Source organism: Sceloporus occidentalis, unplaced genomic scaffold, assembly GCF_023333645.1.
Source record: "Sceloporus occidentalis isolate IW3139 unplaced genomic scaffold, rSceOcc1.0.p SCAF_261, whole genome shotgun sequence".
Lineage (NCBI taxonomy): Eukaryota > Metazoa > Chordata > Lepidosauria > Squamata > Phrynosomatidae > Sceloporus > Sceloporus occidentalis.
In genome coordinates this window covers 590,537-609,888 of record NW_028317241.1, presented here as the reverse complement: position 1 = coordinate 609,888, position 19,352 = coordinate 590,537, and the positions used below count along the sequence as shown (strand labels likewise).

General features: G+C 41.7%; 1 protein-coding gene across 1 annotated transcript in view; it reads right to left on the bottom strand.

Moving 5' to 3' along the window:
* Positions 1-19,352, bottom strand: part of LOC149275866 (G patch domain-containing protein 2-like) — a 68,485-nt gene that overhangs the window by 25,830 nt on the left and 23,303 nt on the right. Inside the window, exon 6 of the mRNA XM_089504221.1 lies at positions 606-673. Within this exon, the coding sequence (XP_089360347.1) occupies positions 606-673 (68 nt within the window). The remainder of the gene's footprint in view (positions 1-605; positions 674-19,352) is intronic.

Sequence of the window (19,352 nt, the reverse complement as noted above, 5' to 3'; positions counted from 1 at the left end):
TCCCCCTTTATAATACATTATAATATATAACGCATTATTATATATATTTTATTGTTCAATGTGGTTTTTTCCCTTGTACACTTTGGCTGTGTTATAAATGCAAAAGGCGAGTGGTGATCCCGCTTTCATATTATTTTAGGAAAAAGATGACCGATGTGCTAGATTTTAGTTTATTTTATTAAAAACTACAAGACAATATACATACATACATAACCTCACCCACGGCTATGTTGGCGAGGATCAGCCAGTGATATAAGTGCAAAAAAGTAGATTTGGTTTTGCTTAATATAATTGAAATAATAAAAAAAAAAAAAGTTACTGTTCCCACACAATTGTAGCTAAGCAAGTGGTAACACAATAACACAAAATTTATAAAGGTCTGGCTATGACCACTGAGAAATGGAAACATTGAAGAAAACCAAATTCAGATGCACACAGGGAAGGTCAACTAAAATAACACTAAGTCTCCCGTGCTTTGAACATCTCACATTAGGTCTTAGAAGAAAACTTATCGCAAACATTGTTCTAGAATGAAAGGCGATCTTATGTGAAGGACACATTATTGTATCATAGCAATATAAGAAAAGTCTGAAGGGAATACTCACTCATGAGGATGGGACTCCTGAGAAAAGTGGACCAACCTTTCGGTGTTGCTGGAGCCGGGACTGCTAATCTGTAAAGAGAACACTTCATTAGTTCCAGGAGAAGGGAAAAAAAAGCGAGAAGAAATAGACCAAACTTGTGAAAAATGGAATCATCAATAATCCAAGCGATCCGTGGAAACAAATTGGGTAAGCTTTAAGTGAACGAAGGAGCATATATAACATATTTTACATCTTTGAAGTTAGTATTTATTGGGCTTATTTTTATGTTAATGGCATATCACATGGACTCCAATGCATTTTACTGCATGCAAATCAAGGCAAGCATTGTTCCATTATAACTTCTGTCTCATTTAAGCCCTCCCCCAGCTGCCTTTACTTTAAGCAGGAAGTATTCATGTGTACACTTCTCGCACATGCTCAGTAGGACTCACAATCTGGTCAATGGGAGCTCTGCTTCCAATAAAAACAATGGGATTAGAAGAAGCCAATCACATACATCAGAATTCAACTCTTAATAAATGCAATTGGGTCATAACTGACTTCCACAATCGTGCTACTGAGCATGTGCAGGACGTATACTTACCGCGAGGAGTTAAACGAGACGGAAATGTCATTTTCCGACACCAATAACTAGAGAATGTATCGACCAATCGGCGTGCAGTAAAATTCATCGGAATCCATGCAAAAAAGACCTTAACCAGTATTAAAAAATACCATTAACCGACTACTAACTGACTACTAGTCGATTTGCAAGTTGATGTAGGATGCAGATCAATTCCAAAGACATTCCAATGAAACAATGCTATCTGTATCAGCAGTACCATGACAATTACATACATGTTGTAGGTAATTTAAGTATATAGGTCAAAAGGGAAAAACGCAGACGTGCAATTAAATGACTGACTGGTAACATATTCAGGACCTTAAAGAAACCCAAGTAACCCCTTGTTTAGTATCAGTGCTATATTGTACATTAATCTCCAAATGAGGTTTCCGTGCCGCTCGGCCAGTGCTCCCGGAATCCAGTAATCCATTTTCTACACCGTGGCTATGAGAGAAGCAGACTGTGTCTATGTCATGGTTTGTTAAAGGTCCGTGATCACATTATTTCATGGTGGACCTGACACTTATTTGGTTTACAGTGTGTTCTGTGTACAGGCAACCGATTTCCTTCGCCAGAGCTGCTGACAATCTTTTTCACACCATATTAATCTTGTTTACAGACTTATATTGATAGAAATATCAGAAAACCTAACTTTTTATCTAAGAGAAAATAAAGAACATGTTGACAGAAACCATTTTCAGATTGAGAATTGGCTATTTTACCTGCAACGTTTTCTTTAAAATAAATAAATTGAAAAAATTGTAGGGCGGTGGAAATGCACAAATTTATGACGGCCTAATCCTGGCAATCCTTTTAAAAGGAACCGTCACCTTCACAGCCGTTTAATATATATACATTGATTTACTGAAACTTGGCTTGGACTTTTTCAAAACGGTTTGTATACCCCTTGGAAGCTGAGATCTATACAAAATTGGGCAGTTGTGAGCAGACGATACATGACACCTGCACTTGCGTGTTCTGGCCACGCCATGGAACTTCCAAGGATGGTGTTCTCAAAGTTCCTCCTCTCCTAGGGTCATAGGGAGTAGAATCAAGCAAGTCAGCCTTTAAGGAGGCGCGGAGAGCAGTGAGGAAAGGGTAGAAGTTAGGGAGGAATGAGTGCGACCAAGCAGCACTTCCCTTGTTCCGAGACTGGAGGCAATGAGCCAGGGATAAATCCAGAAAGTTGGCAGGTATGGTCCTGATGTGGGACCCTGGAAAGTCGATGAAAATGGGTGAAGCATAAGTGGGAACCTGCAACACACGCAGTCTATTTATGGGAAATGTTGGCCCTGTTTACCACACTAATTAATGCAGATTCATTTATGTAATGCTTGTTCACTTACAAGCAAAAGGGGCAACCGTAATTAAAGAAATATTACTAGTGTTTTAAATGCTAAAAAAAGAAGACAAAATAATAAAAAAAATAATCTATTGAAAGGTTTAAAAAGTATTGTAACTATAATGTGTAATCCAATAAAGGTTTTCATTTCCTAATTTCTCTCGTTCCCTTTAAAATCAGAAGAGCAGTAAATGTGACCGCATTCGACGTCAAAGTCATTTTTCATTTTGAAATATAATAGTTGATAAGCGGTTTCCTTTTTTAATGCCGTCTGTAGTTTATCCATCCCATATGAGCTCTAACATTTAACATTCTGTCCTGCATCAGTGCCCGCCATGACTAAAACTTTGGTGGCAAGCTGCCAATCCAAGACGTGACATCCCGACCATTTTTCAGTCAATCACGTCTTCAGGCTTCATGTCTCCATGGTACGTCAGCTCTGGAGGACCACTATGTGCCAATGCCTCAAGGACCAGTAAGGTTGCTGCTACTGTTCTTGTAACTTTAATTATGGCATGATCCACAACCAGGGCTAGCAGAAGCCCCATGGGAGGTCAGCCGGAAGGGTTCACTCAAAAAGTACTCTCTTAAGAGATGGCTATCGTCAAGACAAAACGCAGGCAATTCCATCTTGATAAAAAACAATCCACAGTGTCCCGTAAATTAGGACGGTCAACGCCAATTCCTCACAAATTACCGAGTGGAAACATTTACTCATATCCGAGTACATGGTGGAAAAGAGCACTTTCCAGAACAGAACTTCTGTAGAAAAAACATGTTTGCGGTCATTTTCTCCACATTACCAATTCCGATGTCATGGAGCGGATGTGATATTTGTGGATATGTTCCCGCGGTAGTTACTGTAGCTGCACATACCAGTTTTTAACAACTTTGTGGTCAAACCTGCCCTTTACTGGGCAAAGGAAGTCAAAACTTAGATGACGCAGAGAAAAATAAGACAAGCGACACTATACATGGATCCTATTACCAAACTAAAATTTTGTAACAGAGCACATTACCTATTGACTGGAATGAGGGTTCTACTGAGCATGTGCAATAGGTGTACAACAGTATGCTCCCTGCTTTTAGTATGGGTAGCTGAGGAGGAGTTAACGGAGTCATCTTATTTTCCGACTCCAAAAACTAAAGAACGCCTGGACCATTCTGCATGCAGCAGTAAAATGTAATATGACAATAGGGCTAGAGAGCTCCAGAAATACATTATTATTATTTGGAACACAAAGAAGGGCCACTGAGCTATGGTAGTGTCCTTACTAACAAAACATACCAGGAAAGATTGGTACGCAGGAGTGATGGAGTGATAAAGGGCCATTGGGACACAGGAGTGATGGAGCGATAAAGGGCCTCTGTACGCCTATAAAAAGAGTCTCCATTAAAAATCAGCTGTTTCCAGCTACGTCATTTACAAAATTAACCCCGTCTGTGCTGGATTTCTGATCAATTTCATGTTATTTTAACAAAACTTGCTTTTCTTTCAAAATTAAAGACGTTGAACTTTAGCCCGGTTTCTTCTAAATAAGCACAAGATTCCCTGAAACTCTGGGAAAGGAAATGTATCCCTAGATGAAGCGTAGTTTGCTGAACCTCGAAAGCGTTACCAAATCAAGCCAAAAACAACCTTGAAACGGCAAAAGATGGAAACATTCAGAAGTTATGTGCTGCAGAACAATACCATCCCCAGTGAGATGGCCATTAGCAGCTGGCTCTCCGGAGAGCGGCGAACACACGTCAGTACAAGTGAGAATGAATGGCTTTGCCTGTGCGGTGGGGGTGGTCGTTCCCGTTGGGAAAAGTGCGACTCGGCTGCCGCACACACAAAACTTTCTTCCAGTCGCCTGCGCCATTTCTGGCCTCTGTGTGATCTTGTCATTAGTCATTAAACCTGCGCGAGAGGCACCACACATTACGGGAGTCGTGTTAACAGGATTAATGATGACCACACAACGTATATTGCGGGTCTCCTTACCCAAGCTGGCTGCGACTTCTTGTTAATTACATATTTGGTGCCATGTCAGAAGAAAATTATATTACAAATTAATTATGAGGGGATACAGGTGGAAAACGGACAACCTTGGATCTAATTTGACTCGCTGTGTCTTAACCTGAGCTCTGCCCGTACGCGACATTCATCAAGATGAAATTATGATGTTAGAATCTTAGAACACAAACATGGCGTAGAAACAATAACTGGCTAACTTGTATCATACAATTCAATTCATATCCCTTTAAGTAAACCTGTACCCGCTTGGATTCATACCCCGAACAGGGATATACTTGTAAGGGGTGCTGCCCCAAACCTGACTCGGGGCAGCGGCCCCTGCCACCCCTGGACCTGCCTTTCCTAGGTGGTTCCCCATCTTTGTACCGTGCGTTACCATTTCTTGGCATTCAGTATCAGAAAGACATGCTGCAGACGGAGAAACACTGGGGTGTCTACTGTTACAAAAGGAGATCCCCACCTGCTCATTGAGCTGAAGCCCCCAAAAGTGTGATCTGCCCTAGGAAAGAGACAGAGGCTGCTGCCCAAGACCAGAAGACATCACCGCCCGGAAATGTCACATAGACACACATCTATATAAAAATATACACAGACACACACACACACACACACCACCCCCATGGAACATACAAGGATGCTGTTGCACACAGGGACGGAAACACTGGAATTTGTCTTACGTCAATTATTTTAACAATTTTTTTTTATAATATGGTATTTTTATTCAAAATCTGCTTTAGTGCACAAACTGACAACCGCACAAACACACATACCATATATAATGCTATAAGCACGTAAAGAAAAGGTACACTGCTACACTAAAAGTAGGCAAAGCATTGGGAACTCAAGGGGTTAACGTACATGCCTACTGTAACTATGCAGCCGGCCAGTCCCTGCGTCTGAACAAATCAATGTTTATGAAAGATGCCAGCGAGCCCAAAGCGTATCTCCCACATAACATGACGCCGGATCAGAATGAAGCCGGTCACCGAGTCCAGACGAGCTGAAAGCTGTGAGTGGCCTCTGCTGGCTGACCAAACCCATACCGGCCATCGCTGCAAATATTACATTCATATCCTCCTCTATCCCAGCCGATACACACACACAATGTGCTTCTCATTTACGTTCGATACAAACAGGTCCGGTACCTAAGGAAGGCGCTTGCATTGCGCACATAATACAAATCATTAACAATATAACACAACAACAAATTGGTAGTCCTAGAACGTAAAGCCCTGTTTATAAGCATGATGGAAAATATATAGTTCACTACATAACAAAAAAGTATTGAATATTTATAGGGTGCTGCGACAGATGAAAAATTCCGATATGGAGACAGAGGTAAAAAGGGACAGCAATGTCCTTTCATCCCTTTCAGTGTTTTTGCGTTTCAGTTCCTGCAGTTTTACCTTAGGGAGAAGCTTCAGCTCCACAGCAGCAGCAGAGTTCACCACCATGGTCGGCGTCTCAGCCAAAGACTGGTTGGCTGCATGAAGCAGCCAATCAGAGGCAAGAAAGTGGGGATTCTATACTCAATCGCAGCAATTTAGAATAGGAAGGAGACAGTTCCAGACTAAATGACCCTGAGAATATACCCCTTCACCTTGATGTTGGGGCAAAAACCCTGGGATTACGGGTGAAACCCTGAGAGTCCACGGTATTGTTATGCCCGGATTTCTATTTGATTTCTATTTAGGGCTGAAACAACTAATCGATAATAATCGATAATGAAAATCATTGTCAACGATTTTCATTATCAATTAGTCGAATCTATTTTTATCGACCTCAAACAGAGATCGGATTATAACACTAGAATCCAGATCCCCCGCAATGCTGCAGGGGACCTGGATTCCCCTCACTGTCGGCCGGTCTCTCACTTCCGTCTCTCTCCCCCCTCCCATACACCCCTCTGACTCCTCCCCCCTCCCATACATCACTCTGCCTCTCTCCCGACTCCCTGGTGCTTTGTGAACCTCCGTTGCTGGAGGAATCATCCTCTCTGTCAGCCGGTGGGGGTCTGCGCGATGTGCACAGACAGCCTCCGTTACTGCCCTTCACTTACGCTGAGGCTTCTATGAAGCTGCAGTGAAAGTGCCTGTCAGCAACGGAGGTTCACAAAGCACCAGGGAGTCGGGAGAGAGGCAGAGTGATGTATGGGAGGGGGGAGGAGTCAGAGGGGTGTATGGGAGCCACCCTCCCATACACCACTCTGGCTCCTCCCCCTCCGATACGCCACTCTGCCTCTCTACCCCGCTCCCTGGTGTCTTGTGAACCTCTGTTGCTGACAGAAGGCAGAGTGGATCTGGGGGTAAAAGGTATATCAGGGGTCTCAGTTGCATATTACTGGCATATCAGGGGGCACAGTGGCATATCAGGGGGCACAGTGGCATATCAGGGGGCACAGTGGCATATCAGGGGGCACAGTGGCATATCAGGGGGCACAGTGGCATATCAGGGGGCACAGTGGCATATCAGGGGGCACAGTGGCATATCAGGGGGCACAGTGGCATATCAGGGGGCACAGTGGCATATCAGGGGGCACAGTGGAATCTGGCATATAAGAGCTATAAGGCATATATGGGGGCAGAGTGGAAAGCTGGGGGTCAGTTGTGCATAACTGGGGGCAGTTTGGTAAATAAAAAAATATAAACGGTTTTTTTCTCATAGTTTTTATTAAATATGAATAGTTAACATATGAATTAATATTTACTAATAACTTTGTATTAAAACCTAGTTTGAGAAACACGGTTTGGGTTCTTGTAGCTTTTATTATTATGTCAGTAAAATAAGAAGGTGAATAGAGAGAGGCCATTGCAATAAAGAGATGAAAGTGTAAATTGTACGTTTTTTATTACATTTTAAATTTTAAAAAATTGCATTTTTTTTATCCGATTAATCGATTAATTGAAAAAATAATCGGCCAACTAATTGATTATTAAAATAATCGTTAGTTGCAGCCCTATTTCTATTTGATCTTCCCTATGCAATTGAATTCAATAGATTTCCAAACAGGCCAAAATACGGTATTTGAATAGTTTTCTAAATAAAAGCGATCATTTAAACCAAATATGACAAACAAAACAATGTATTCGGCTAGCCAAATGCAGCGCAGACATGGCTCCTGCGGTCCATTCTATTACTTATGCGTTATTATCCATTATAAGCTGCCAATAACACCAAAAAGGTGAGTGCCTTTGTGCTGAAATGTTAACAGTATCTTGAGAATCCCTCTATTTCCAAATTCCACCCTATTATCTCGCCTGCTGTCCACAGGGTTATCTGGCTGACATATGAGATAACCCTCCGTTTTTGCAGACACCACTGGGATCCGACACACTGACCCGCGGAAAGCCTGAAATATATAGCGCGTGGCTACGGCATGGGAGACCTGCTCCTTCAACTAAATCCTCGAGTTGGTGTTAAAGATAATCAGTCGATGATGCACCTTAAATTCCATTTAATTTTAGCATTCACTAGTAAAACATGCTTAATCCTGGAAAAAGAACATTTTCTGCAAGAGAGAAAACCACTGGAGAAAGCCCCAAAATAAACTCGTTAAAGGCAGATCTGATTTAAAAGGAAAGTTTTTTTAATTGAACCTTCCGTGACCTGTTGATAGCGGTTTTGGTAACTGAATGGATATTTTATAGGAGTCACAAAGGCTTTCTGGACCTTAAACGTCTTCAGAATGCATCCCAATAAAAAGTATCAAACTCGGACTCCATCTATTTGGCAGAATAATTAAATTTTTACACCCATTTCCTGCTGTTTCTATACATTATAGGGCTGTAGAACTCGGATATGCTTATACCCAACACACATTCTGGGCTCCTGGAAAAAAAGGGGCATCAGGACACAAGAAGGACTTGGATTCTGAAGGACACTTGAGAAGTATGTTTTCTTCTCTCAAAGCGAGACCACAAAGAAATCGCAGATACTGCTTTCACGTGTTTAATAACCATAATACCTGCTGCTCTCATATATACATAACTAGCTTAAGGATCTTTCAAACAAATAACCTGGGCTGGACCGGGGCAAAACAAGGGCAGCTTTTGCACAGAGTGGGATGGCCGGTGTATTCTCCAGCTACAAAGGCTGGAGAGAAAAAAAAAAATAAAATGTAAAAAAAAAAAAAATTCCAGGGCGTATGAGAGGACCCGATTCTCTTATCTGTTATATATAGGGCTGCAACAACTAATCGATAATAATCGATAATGAAAATCGTTGCCAACGAATTTCATTATCGATTAGTTGAATCGATTTTTATCGATTATAAAATGAGGTTTTTTTCAGAGCAAACGCTCTGAAAAATACCCCTCATTATATAATCCGTTTAGTCTGACTCACAGCAGCAGCTCCTACTTACCAGTCCCTCCCTGTAATCACTGTGACAACTGGCCCCGCCCCTTCTTCTCCCAGAAGGCCAGAACCACATGGCTGTGACACTCATCTAACTGTGAGTATAAAATTAATATTCGGGCTGCTGAAAGTTAGGGGAGGTGGGGGTTAATTTAGGGGCAGTTATGGTTAATGGGGTGTTTAGGGTTAATTTAGGGGCAGCTATGGTTAATGGGGCGTTTAGGGTTAATTTAGGGGCAGTTATGGTTAATGGGGTGTTTAGGGTTAATATAGGAGCAGCTGTGGTTAATGGGGTGTTTGGGGTTAATTTGAGGCAGTTGTGATTAATGGGGTGTTTAGGGTTAATTTAGGGGCTGTTGTGGTTGATGGGGGTGTTTAGTGTTAATTTAGGGGATGCTGTGGTTGATGGGGGTCTTTAGGGTTAATTTCAGGGTAGTTATGGTTAATGGGGTGTTTAGGGTTAATTTAATGAGGACTGAGGGTTAATTTAATTAATTTAATAAAGTTAACTTAAGGCGCAGTTAGGTAAAGGGGGGCAGACTAAGGGGAATCTAAATCCTGGGGACAGTGAAGATTAACCCAGAACTTATTTATAAAAGTATGGTGTCAGTGTGCTGTGAACGGGTCTGTGACTCTATGAGGGGACTATGAGGTATCTGGGGGGTATAAGGCATATCTGGGGAGGATGGAGAGACATATCTGGGGGTATAAGGCATATATGGTATATAAGGCATATGTGGGGAGGTCAGCGTGGCATGTCTGGGGAGGATGGAGTGGTGTATCAGGGGGTATAAGGCATATCAGGCATGTGGGAGGCAGCGTGGAGTGGTATATGTGGGAGGCGGCGTGGAGTGGCATATGTGGGAGGCGGCGTGGCGTGGCATATGTGGGAGGCAGCGTGGCGTGGCATATGTGGGAGGCAGCGTGGCGTGGCATATGTGGGAGGCAGCGTGGCGTGGCATATGTGGGAGGCAGCGTGGCGTGTCATATGTGGGAGGCAGCGTGGCGTGGCATATGTGGGAGGCAGCGTGGCGTGGCATATGTGGGAGGCAGCGTGGCGTGGCATATGTGGGAGGCAGCGTGGCGTGGCATATGTGGGAGGCAGCGTGGCAAGGCTGGGACGCAGCGTGGCAAGGCTGGGAGGCAGCGTGGCAAGGCTGGGCTCAAATGTGCATAAATTGGGGGGGCTGGTTGGGAAATAAAGACAAGAAATGCATTTTATCACAGTTTTGTTTTTTATTCTGTCGTTTGTATTTAACATCATTTGTTTATTAAATTATTTTAAAGAAATGAAAAATGTACATTCATTTTTTTTATCCGATTAATCAAAAAAAAAAATAACCAAAACCTCTCATTTATGTTTATATATTTGTTGCCAACTTTATTAGGGTGAGAAGCGCAGACAGTATTTTGTTTTTTGTATACATTGTACAGCCAACACACTGTATTTACAGCATGCGCACACTGTTTGGTAGGCCTTATATTATACATTTGTATTATTTGAGCCTGAGACTAGCTTAGCGCACCGACATTTTTTCTTTTCCCTCAAAAAAAAATAATCGGCCAACTAATTGACTATGAAAATAATCGTTAGTTGCAGCCCTAGTTATATACTATACCTTCTCTAACTACAACAACTAAAATGTGTTTTTACCCTATAAACTACAAGAGGCAACTCCGGGGTTATTAAGTATGTGGGGTATTGTCTGCTGGGTTCCTATAGTGGTACGTGTGTACACACACACACACACACACACACACACACACACACACCTCACCTTATAGTAAGGAGAAGAAATCTTACGTGAAATTGCAGTCTGGGTGTGACTGTTTTATAAAACAAATACTACTTGAGGATATCAGCCATGTCTTCCTTATAGTTAGAGTTTCTCAACCATTTTGTAATTGTAACCAACAGTATATTCAATACTTTTACCATTATAACAGGATTTTAATGATAATAGAATAATGGTAGATATAAAAGTATGTAGAAACGGGGCATTCGCAGGATTCTAGAAACCGACAGCTACCAATAATTGGAAGAGCCATTCAGGTGCAAAGCGGTGCAGTCACCATGGCAACACATGGAATTTTACCGTTGATGAATTCATTGGGTGCCCTCTGCAAAAACCCGTTACAAAGTAAAATCAATGATTCAAAGGTTGCCCATTTTATATAACCCCTTGTTTTGTTACATTCACATTGGCAATGAATAGGTTACCATAGGATGTAACATTATTGTGTGTGCCCCCTCCCAAAAAATTAAAAAAGGCCAAAAAATGGTTTTGTAACCCAGAATAGCGAGATAAAGCACCTCCGCACATCCCTCTATCACTCAGAGTTAATCCAAAGCATGAAGCATCTTTACACATTTCCGACATTATTACATCGTGATATTTCAGAGTGAAATGAAACCCTCCGCTCCCCGCTCCGAAAATGTAATAACGAAAGCCACGTTTTGGATCTTGTGTTTGCAAAGATTCCGGAAAACATCCCTCGCGTGCTCCCAAATCTGATAACCCACCCTGCAGTGTGCATCAGGACCACTTATCCGGGTCCTCGGGGCGGAGGGAGCATTAGCCTGGCCACTAAAAGCTGTCCATCTTACCGGCTGTCACGACTGCCTTGACAGTTCCAAATCACCGTAATCCATGCGACGAGGCGAGCTTATTTCACACCAGAAATCAAATTCGGATTCCACCTGCCTCAACTTTCCATTAAATTGTCGGTGGATACAACAGAATGATAAAATACCCGGCAAACGCGTTGTCAGGCCCAGCATAAGCACTTTATTGTTGAGATACACACCTGACACAGAAACATATATCTCGACGGGAATAATCGAGGAATGGCCTTCAGCGAACACTTTCTACGGCATAAAGCCCAATAATTCCTTCTGAGGAACGCGGGTGCAAATAGGTGTTTTAGCAACTTTAACTTAATAGAAAAATAAAAATACATATTTATATATCTCTATAATATTATATATATACATATATACACACACACACACACACACACACACACACCACCAGATATGCCCATCGTTAAAGTGTATCTGGAGAGTATGGGCAGGAGGGTCATCGGGGAGGAAGCACAGAGTGAGAACAAGGCCTGCAATCCATCGTCGCACTGGTGTGTGTCTGTGAGGCTGCGACCTCAGATGGTTACAGGCAGTGGAGACATGGCAGAGGGTGGTAGATAGGTGGAACAGTCTCCCGGCAGAAGTGGTTGAGACTAATACAGTAAGGGCAAAGGCATGGGATAGACAAAGCTAAAGACAAGAAGGTATACTAGATGGTCTGAGTGGGTAGTTTCTGCTGTTAAATTGGGTGGGTGTATATTACACACACACACATACATATACACACACACACACACACGGCAATCTCTATTTTCAGGCATATCACACACAATCTTTGCATTAGGCTGTGCAAATGAGAAGTAATAAGACAAATTACTTAAAACAGTGTTGATTGGTTAGTCCGACTAACGAGAAGAGACAAGATAGTGTTTTACCCCATTATGTTTTAGACAAGTTTTTAGACCACATACGTGATGTTGACAGCATATGAATCTTAAAAAGATAATACATTTAGCAAAGCACTACCTGCCACACATCCGTCATATCCAAGTATGACAAAATCTGTACAGGAACAAAGTCTCGCCAAAAGATGGAAATAAGTAAAACATGTATACTAAAAAAATAAAATAAAAAAATTACCCCAGAGTCTGACTCGAGACTTCTGTAATATTCACGTTTGTAATATAAGGACAAGATCTTTTAGAATTGTTTTTAGGATGGAATAATAGCAGAATCCCAGGGACTTCTAAAAAAAACATCTTTGAACCATAACCCAAACCAAGAATAAGGATGCGCAGATCCATTTCTGTTTAAATGGGATAGATATAGATATAATACATATATCACTCATTCCCAACTAGTGTTCTTCTCGTCCTACAAAATGTTCTAGCCCACGCTCAATGCATAAATCCGGTCCCTACACTTCCAATCAGGGTTACATAATCCCCTCAGTAGCAGACCAATATGATAAATGGACTTATTTTCCCAAATCAAACACTTGAATTTAAATTCAGATGAGTTAATGCAAAGGTCAACATTGTAATCAGTTCTTCTGATCTTTATAGAATTTCTGGAGTAATACATAATAAATCTAAAACAAGGCAATTTACAGATCTGTATGTGTGACTGGCAATAAAAAAAAGCCTAACCATTAAAGCCTTTATGTACTTAGAGACATTTAACAGCAAGTGCCGTCATAGGAGTATCGATGCATTGGGTGCGATGGGAACCAGGACTTCCAAGACGGGTAGCCGCTCCGGGATCTCGGAGTAAAAGAGCTCCACTAGGGAAAAACGGATGCCCCAAGAATCATTCCACCGGTCTCAACACAACACTCAATCAAGATGCAAGATAACACCCTAGGACTACAGACTAGACTCGGTTTATATGGTCACTTTACCATTGGAGGGCAAATTGACAAACACCAGACTTAATCTTATCACACTTTCAACAACGGCGAATACAAAACAGAGGCAAAGGGAATAGGGACGCAACTCGTAAACATAGACTAGACTAGTCATTCTTAACCCCTTCATTCCCCTATAGACGTACTGGGACGTCCAAAAAACGCCCACTAAGAAACCCCTATGGACGTCCCGGTACGTCCAGCCCTTCGTGCAGCATCAGGGACACATCCCTGCCGCTGCACGGGAGACCAGGCTGACAGCCTGGACTACCCCCTGGCAGCAGAAGCAGGCATCGCCGGCTTTCTGCTGCCCGATCTCCCGTAACAGCTTCCGGCATGAAAGCAGTTGAAAGTGCCTGATCGCGCAGTTGCAAACGCGCGATCGGGCATTCCCTTCCGGGTTGCGTCACTGCTGACGTAACCCTGAAGGTCATCGGAGGACAGGATATCCCCTGCGGTGATATCCTGCCCTCCGATGAGGCACAGAGACGCTGCGATCTCTATGCAGGTCTGTGAGGACCTGCATAGAGATCACAGTGTGATCGGTGCAGGGGGATCGCGGGGAGGGGAGTGAGAAACCATGTCTCACTCCCCCTCCCGTCCTGAAAGAGAAAAGCAGAAAAAAAAAAAAGTTAATTCATTTAAAAAATATTAAATAAATCATTAAAATAATAATAAATACAAAAAAAAAAATAATGTGAGCTGTGATGTCATTGTGACATCACTGGCATGTTCAGGAGGTCCCTAGGAGGACCTCTAACCATTTCTGTGTAAAAATAATATATAAAAAAAAAAGTAAAAAAATTAATAAAATAAAAAAAACCTTACTTCCCATTGCCCTAGCATAACATCTAGCCAGTATAACCCTCCTGCCCCCGTTCACAACCCCCAAACCCGTTAAGCCATTATAGGCATAAAAATTATACAAAATTGTACACCTTATAGTATGCTCCCTGGTGCTGGGAAAGTCTGGAAAATCTATATAAATTAGGTATTTCTGAAATCAGGACACCTGAATTAATAAACTTGGAGGGGATTTTCCATCACTTTACCTAATTTTGTGAGGATTCAGAGGGAAAATGTACTAAATTTCTCATTCTAAGTTTTCAGCTAATCTTCCAACTATGGTATCAAACGAAAGCTCTATCTCTCCTTGAAAAAACAATATATAGTTTACATGGGTTCACTATTCACAGGAAAAGAGAATCATCGCTAAACCGACATACCCCAAAAATGGCAAAATTGCTCTGGGCTTTGAGGTACCAAAACCCCCTGGGATTGAAGGGGTTAATACACAGAAAATTAGAAACAAGAGGGTGAATATAAAAATATTACGATTTAACCCGTCCCGATAATTTTTATAAAAGTAGGGTCCAGCATCCATTACGAGTATGGAGTATAATAAAATATGTAGACGAGCCATTGTTTTTTTTTTTTGAACATACGGTTTGAGTCTGATATGTCGGACACCGCTATGCATACCTGGAAACCCTCCGGGCGAAAGGAGAAGCACCGCTCCTCCGGTTCGACACCCGAGACCTCCGGGATACTCCCCGCCCATTCTCCCCTTAATTTGGGGTGTTTGCCGCAGGACCACCCACCAAAGTCAGCTGGTTGTCCTAGCCATGTCCAGCAAGGGTAGGCTCCGGGTAGCATGAGCCCAAAAGTTCCTAGGTATGCAAATATGGCGTCTCTTTTTGGTTATTCCCACTGTACCTAAATAGATAAAATCTTTCCTCATTCGTCATTTTTTTTGGCAGGAAATACCATGTGACTTAAAAGCAGAGACAGAAAATGAAATCTTAAACATAGTTTCGTATATTATATTTAATTTGCATAGGAAAAAATATGACCGATCAGCTAAGATTTATTTCCATAACATTCTAGAGCTCGATAACAGCTAGGAAAATAGTCTCATATATACTTACAAAAAATATATATATGCACACAAAAGTATATATAAAATAACTTCTGTATACATATTTATTTGGAAAAAAAAATAGTACTCTAAACTCAGAAAAATTAGAAAAGAATCTTTTTTTTTTTTATTAAGCACTAAATTTAACATTAACATTAACATATAACTATATATATATCATGTATCTTTGTGTCACCTGCTTCAGGGAGGAAAATATTTGCGTCCAACTGAGGATTTCTGCCGGACAATGATGAAAAGTCCATATGTTACAGTGCCACCATAAATTATGTCGGAACGTATGGTCAGGCCACAGAGGGGCTCCAGAAATAGGTCTGAAACAGCTCTCTGTCTGAAAACAAATTGGCCGAATTTCGATATGAGAAAAGTGTGCTCTTGACATATATTTTCAGAAGGCTACCGCTGTTTGAAGTTAGGTCTACAGAGATGAAATACAATATGCTCAGGCTTTTAATTTGAAAGTCGGCGTTCCATCAAGACACTAAAACGCTCCAGAATCTGCATGTCTCTTGCCTTTAGGCGAAGAGGTTCAGTCGGAAATGAAAGAGAAAAATGAATGAGCGACGGAGTGTCGGAAGGTTGAAGATCTAGATAGATGCCCGCGTTTTGAAGAGATGTAAAATACCTTGAGAATTTCTCTTTAATCATATCCGATTAAGACATGCCTAAAAGGGATTTTGTATGGGAATAAACGACAGATAAACAGGTTGCGTGAAATATATCCAACGCACGGGAGATCGATTGAAATATACAACAAAAGGCTGTTTAGTAAAAAGCGTAACTCTCTCGGCCGAGATCCAAACACTGACTGAGTAGAGGACCATCCGGAAATTTAGTTCTTCTGAATCATTCTGATTTTGGGGGGAGCTTTCACATTACATTTTACTTAAATCTCTCTTTTACTTCCCATAACTCCCCAGTTAGCCGGCCAAGTTGGAAGCCCCACAAACGATATATAATTTTAATTTTTTTCTCAAGACAAATAGGAATTATCTGAAATAACTTTCATACATAACACAATATTAGAACTAAAATATAAGACGCTAGGCGAAAATATATACAACGTCCAATTATGTACTCTGGTCACCGCGACCACATTTACGAGGATGTAATAATAAATCCTTTGGGAGCTGAGAGATTTACAGTTAAGTGGATAACCCCCCCCCCCCCCCAATATATACCACATACAGGTAGGGGGCACTTTAAAGGCCAGAGGACGCCTGACGACAATGGCTGGACGTGCCCGGCCCACCTATACCCATGTGGCCAGGCTTTGGAGGAACGCCAGGACTCTGTTTCTAGGCAACTGCAGTATTTCAATAAACTTCTAAACACAGTTTTTAAGAGACAGATGTTTTTATTTTACGGCTCTCTTTGTGATGCAGAACTTATCTGGGGATACAGCTACAGTACTAGTGAGATCGCAACGGACAAATAGATTTTTGTGTCATTTACAATGCTTCAGCGCATGCTCTGGGAGAATTATATTAGAAAAAAGCAGAACTTGTGCAAAGTTTGAAAAGTGGTCTCATCACCCTAGCAACCAATGGAACGGACCAATCAGCAGGAGCATTCTATAGATCGCTAGCACCCCCACCCCCCAAAAATTTTTTACAAAAATCACTTAACATCTGATTCAATTTTACACACAGCTCCCATTTTTGGAATTTAAGGACTTTGTAGAACACCGTCATATGCTCATACCCAGCAAACATTCTGAGCTCCTAGAAAAGACTCTCCTAAACAGCTGTACTCAAGAGGTGTGACGGTATATCTGGGTAGCGGAAGAAAGGATGAAAAGTAAAATGTAGGATATACATAAAAAAAAAAAAACAAAAAAAAAAACAACTCATAACCGGGCTCACAATCAAAAAGCATCCTAGAGCCCTTTCCGAATTCTATATTCCCCTCGCTGTGTTTCCAATCTGGTACGTTATTTCACCATGTAAACGGCGTGAGTTTTTAGAAAATATTTAAATAACGCCGATGTATCTAACTTTTAGAAAAAGAGTCCGAAACTCGTGTTACCCAGATCCAACTGCCCCGATATATAGTCCAATGACTGTTTAACAGCTAAGCTGTAAAAGGCAAAGCTTAGCATGCGATGGGTTAAAAATGGCATTACAAGAGGTTAAAGTTTTGTTTTAAATACCAATGCCAAACAATAGCGTAAAGCCATATTGTCCCTCAGCATGGAGCGATCAGATACCCGACTAAAATGATGGACAGCCATGCTCCACTGAACAGGAAAAAAAACCCATTTACTCCATGCCAGATGGGACCTACTGGATGCTTCAGCACAAACAACTCATCTTTCTTTGGACCTTGTTGTCCGGCTCTGGCTAGCCCCAGCTTATAATGATGGATATCAAGTCTGCTATAAAGTGGGTGACAACAGCCGCCTTGTTATAGCTGCCAGTCTTCTCGTCTTGTCATTATTACAGATGGAAGATTTATTGGAGTTTACTGTTGTGCACGGAGTCCAGCTATTTGCAATTCATCATTCGGTGCGGAAGGTGTGATGTACTGACCATGGAGGTAATTGCCAACTCCACCTGCTTCTGGAAATTAGAAAGATCGCTAGGTAGGCCTAAAGACGCGCATTTTTTTTTTTACGCCTTACCCCACGCTCTGGAAGATTTGGGATGTGCCAAATTTATATACGTACAAAATTTGTTGGGTATCAGATCCTATTCGCATAAGTTATTTTTTGTGTGGAAAGGACAAAAAAATGGCTATAAAATAAAGGCACACATTTTTAGTATCTGGATCTGGAATAATTATTGGGAGTCTAGAACCAATTTTGATGCCAAACAGAAATGGAGATTCTAATGGTAACCGGGTAAAATATACGCAGTGCCATCCACAAATATTGGCGCCCTTGGTGAATCTGAGCAAAGAAGGCTGTGAAAAATGTATTGTTTCAAGAAAAGATCAAACAATAGACAAAAATAATCTGTTCTCGTAAATATCAAAAATTGCAAACACGGGTTTATCCAGAAAATATTTTTTTTAAAAGTTAAATCTATATGTGCCACAATTGGCAACCTGTTAGTCAATACTCGCTACCTCACTTTCCCAAGATTACAGCTCTGAGTCTTCTCATATAATGCTTGATAAGACATGGCAAGGGATCCGAGACCATTCCTCCATAAAGAATCCTCGAGATACTTCAAATTACGAGTCCAACAACTGATGGAATCTCCTCTTCAGTTAGTTCACCCCACAGGTTTCCTTGAATATACGGTGAGAATACCATTTTTTAGTTCATTTACATGTATGTTTTGGATCATTGTCCTGCCGAAAGATCCAACCAGACCATTTTAAGCTTTCTGGCAGAGGCAGTCAGGTGTTCATTTAATATCTGTTGATATTTGATAGCATCCATGATGTCATGTATCTTAACCAAATATCCAGGTCCTCTGGTAAGAGCACCAAAACATTAAAGATCCAACCACCATGTTTTTTTTTCTTCATAAGGCGCCAAACCCACCTCTGGTGTATTGTGAAAAGACTGTTGGTTTCATCCGACCATAGAACGCGATGCCATTTGAAGTTCCAGTTGTGTCTGGCAAACAGAAGACAGTTGAGTTTAGGGCTGAAACAACGAATCGATAAAATCGATAATCGATAACGGAAATCGTTGTCGACGATTTCCGTTATCGATTAATCGAGTGATCGATTCGCTGTTGGAGCACTCGGCTCCTTTTACTTACCTCCGCGAGCGTTCCCCGATTCTGCAGTCTCCGCCTTCTTTTAGTTGCGTGACGGATGTGACGCGTTCCGGAGGTAAGTATTCTTCATGTCTGTGCGAATCGCTCTGTGAGAGTGGCTCCATTCGCACAGAGCGGTTCGCGGGGGTGGGGATGCAGGGCAGGAGACTGGGTGCAGGGTGTGAGTGGGGGTGGGGATGCAGGGTGTGAGTGGGGGTGGGGATGCAGGGTGTGAGTGGGGGTGGGGATGCAGGGCAGAGTGGGTGCAAAGTGCCGAGGGCTGGGT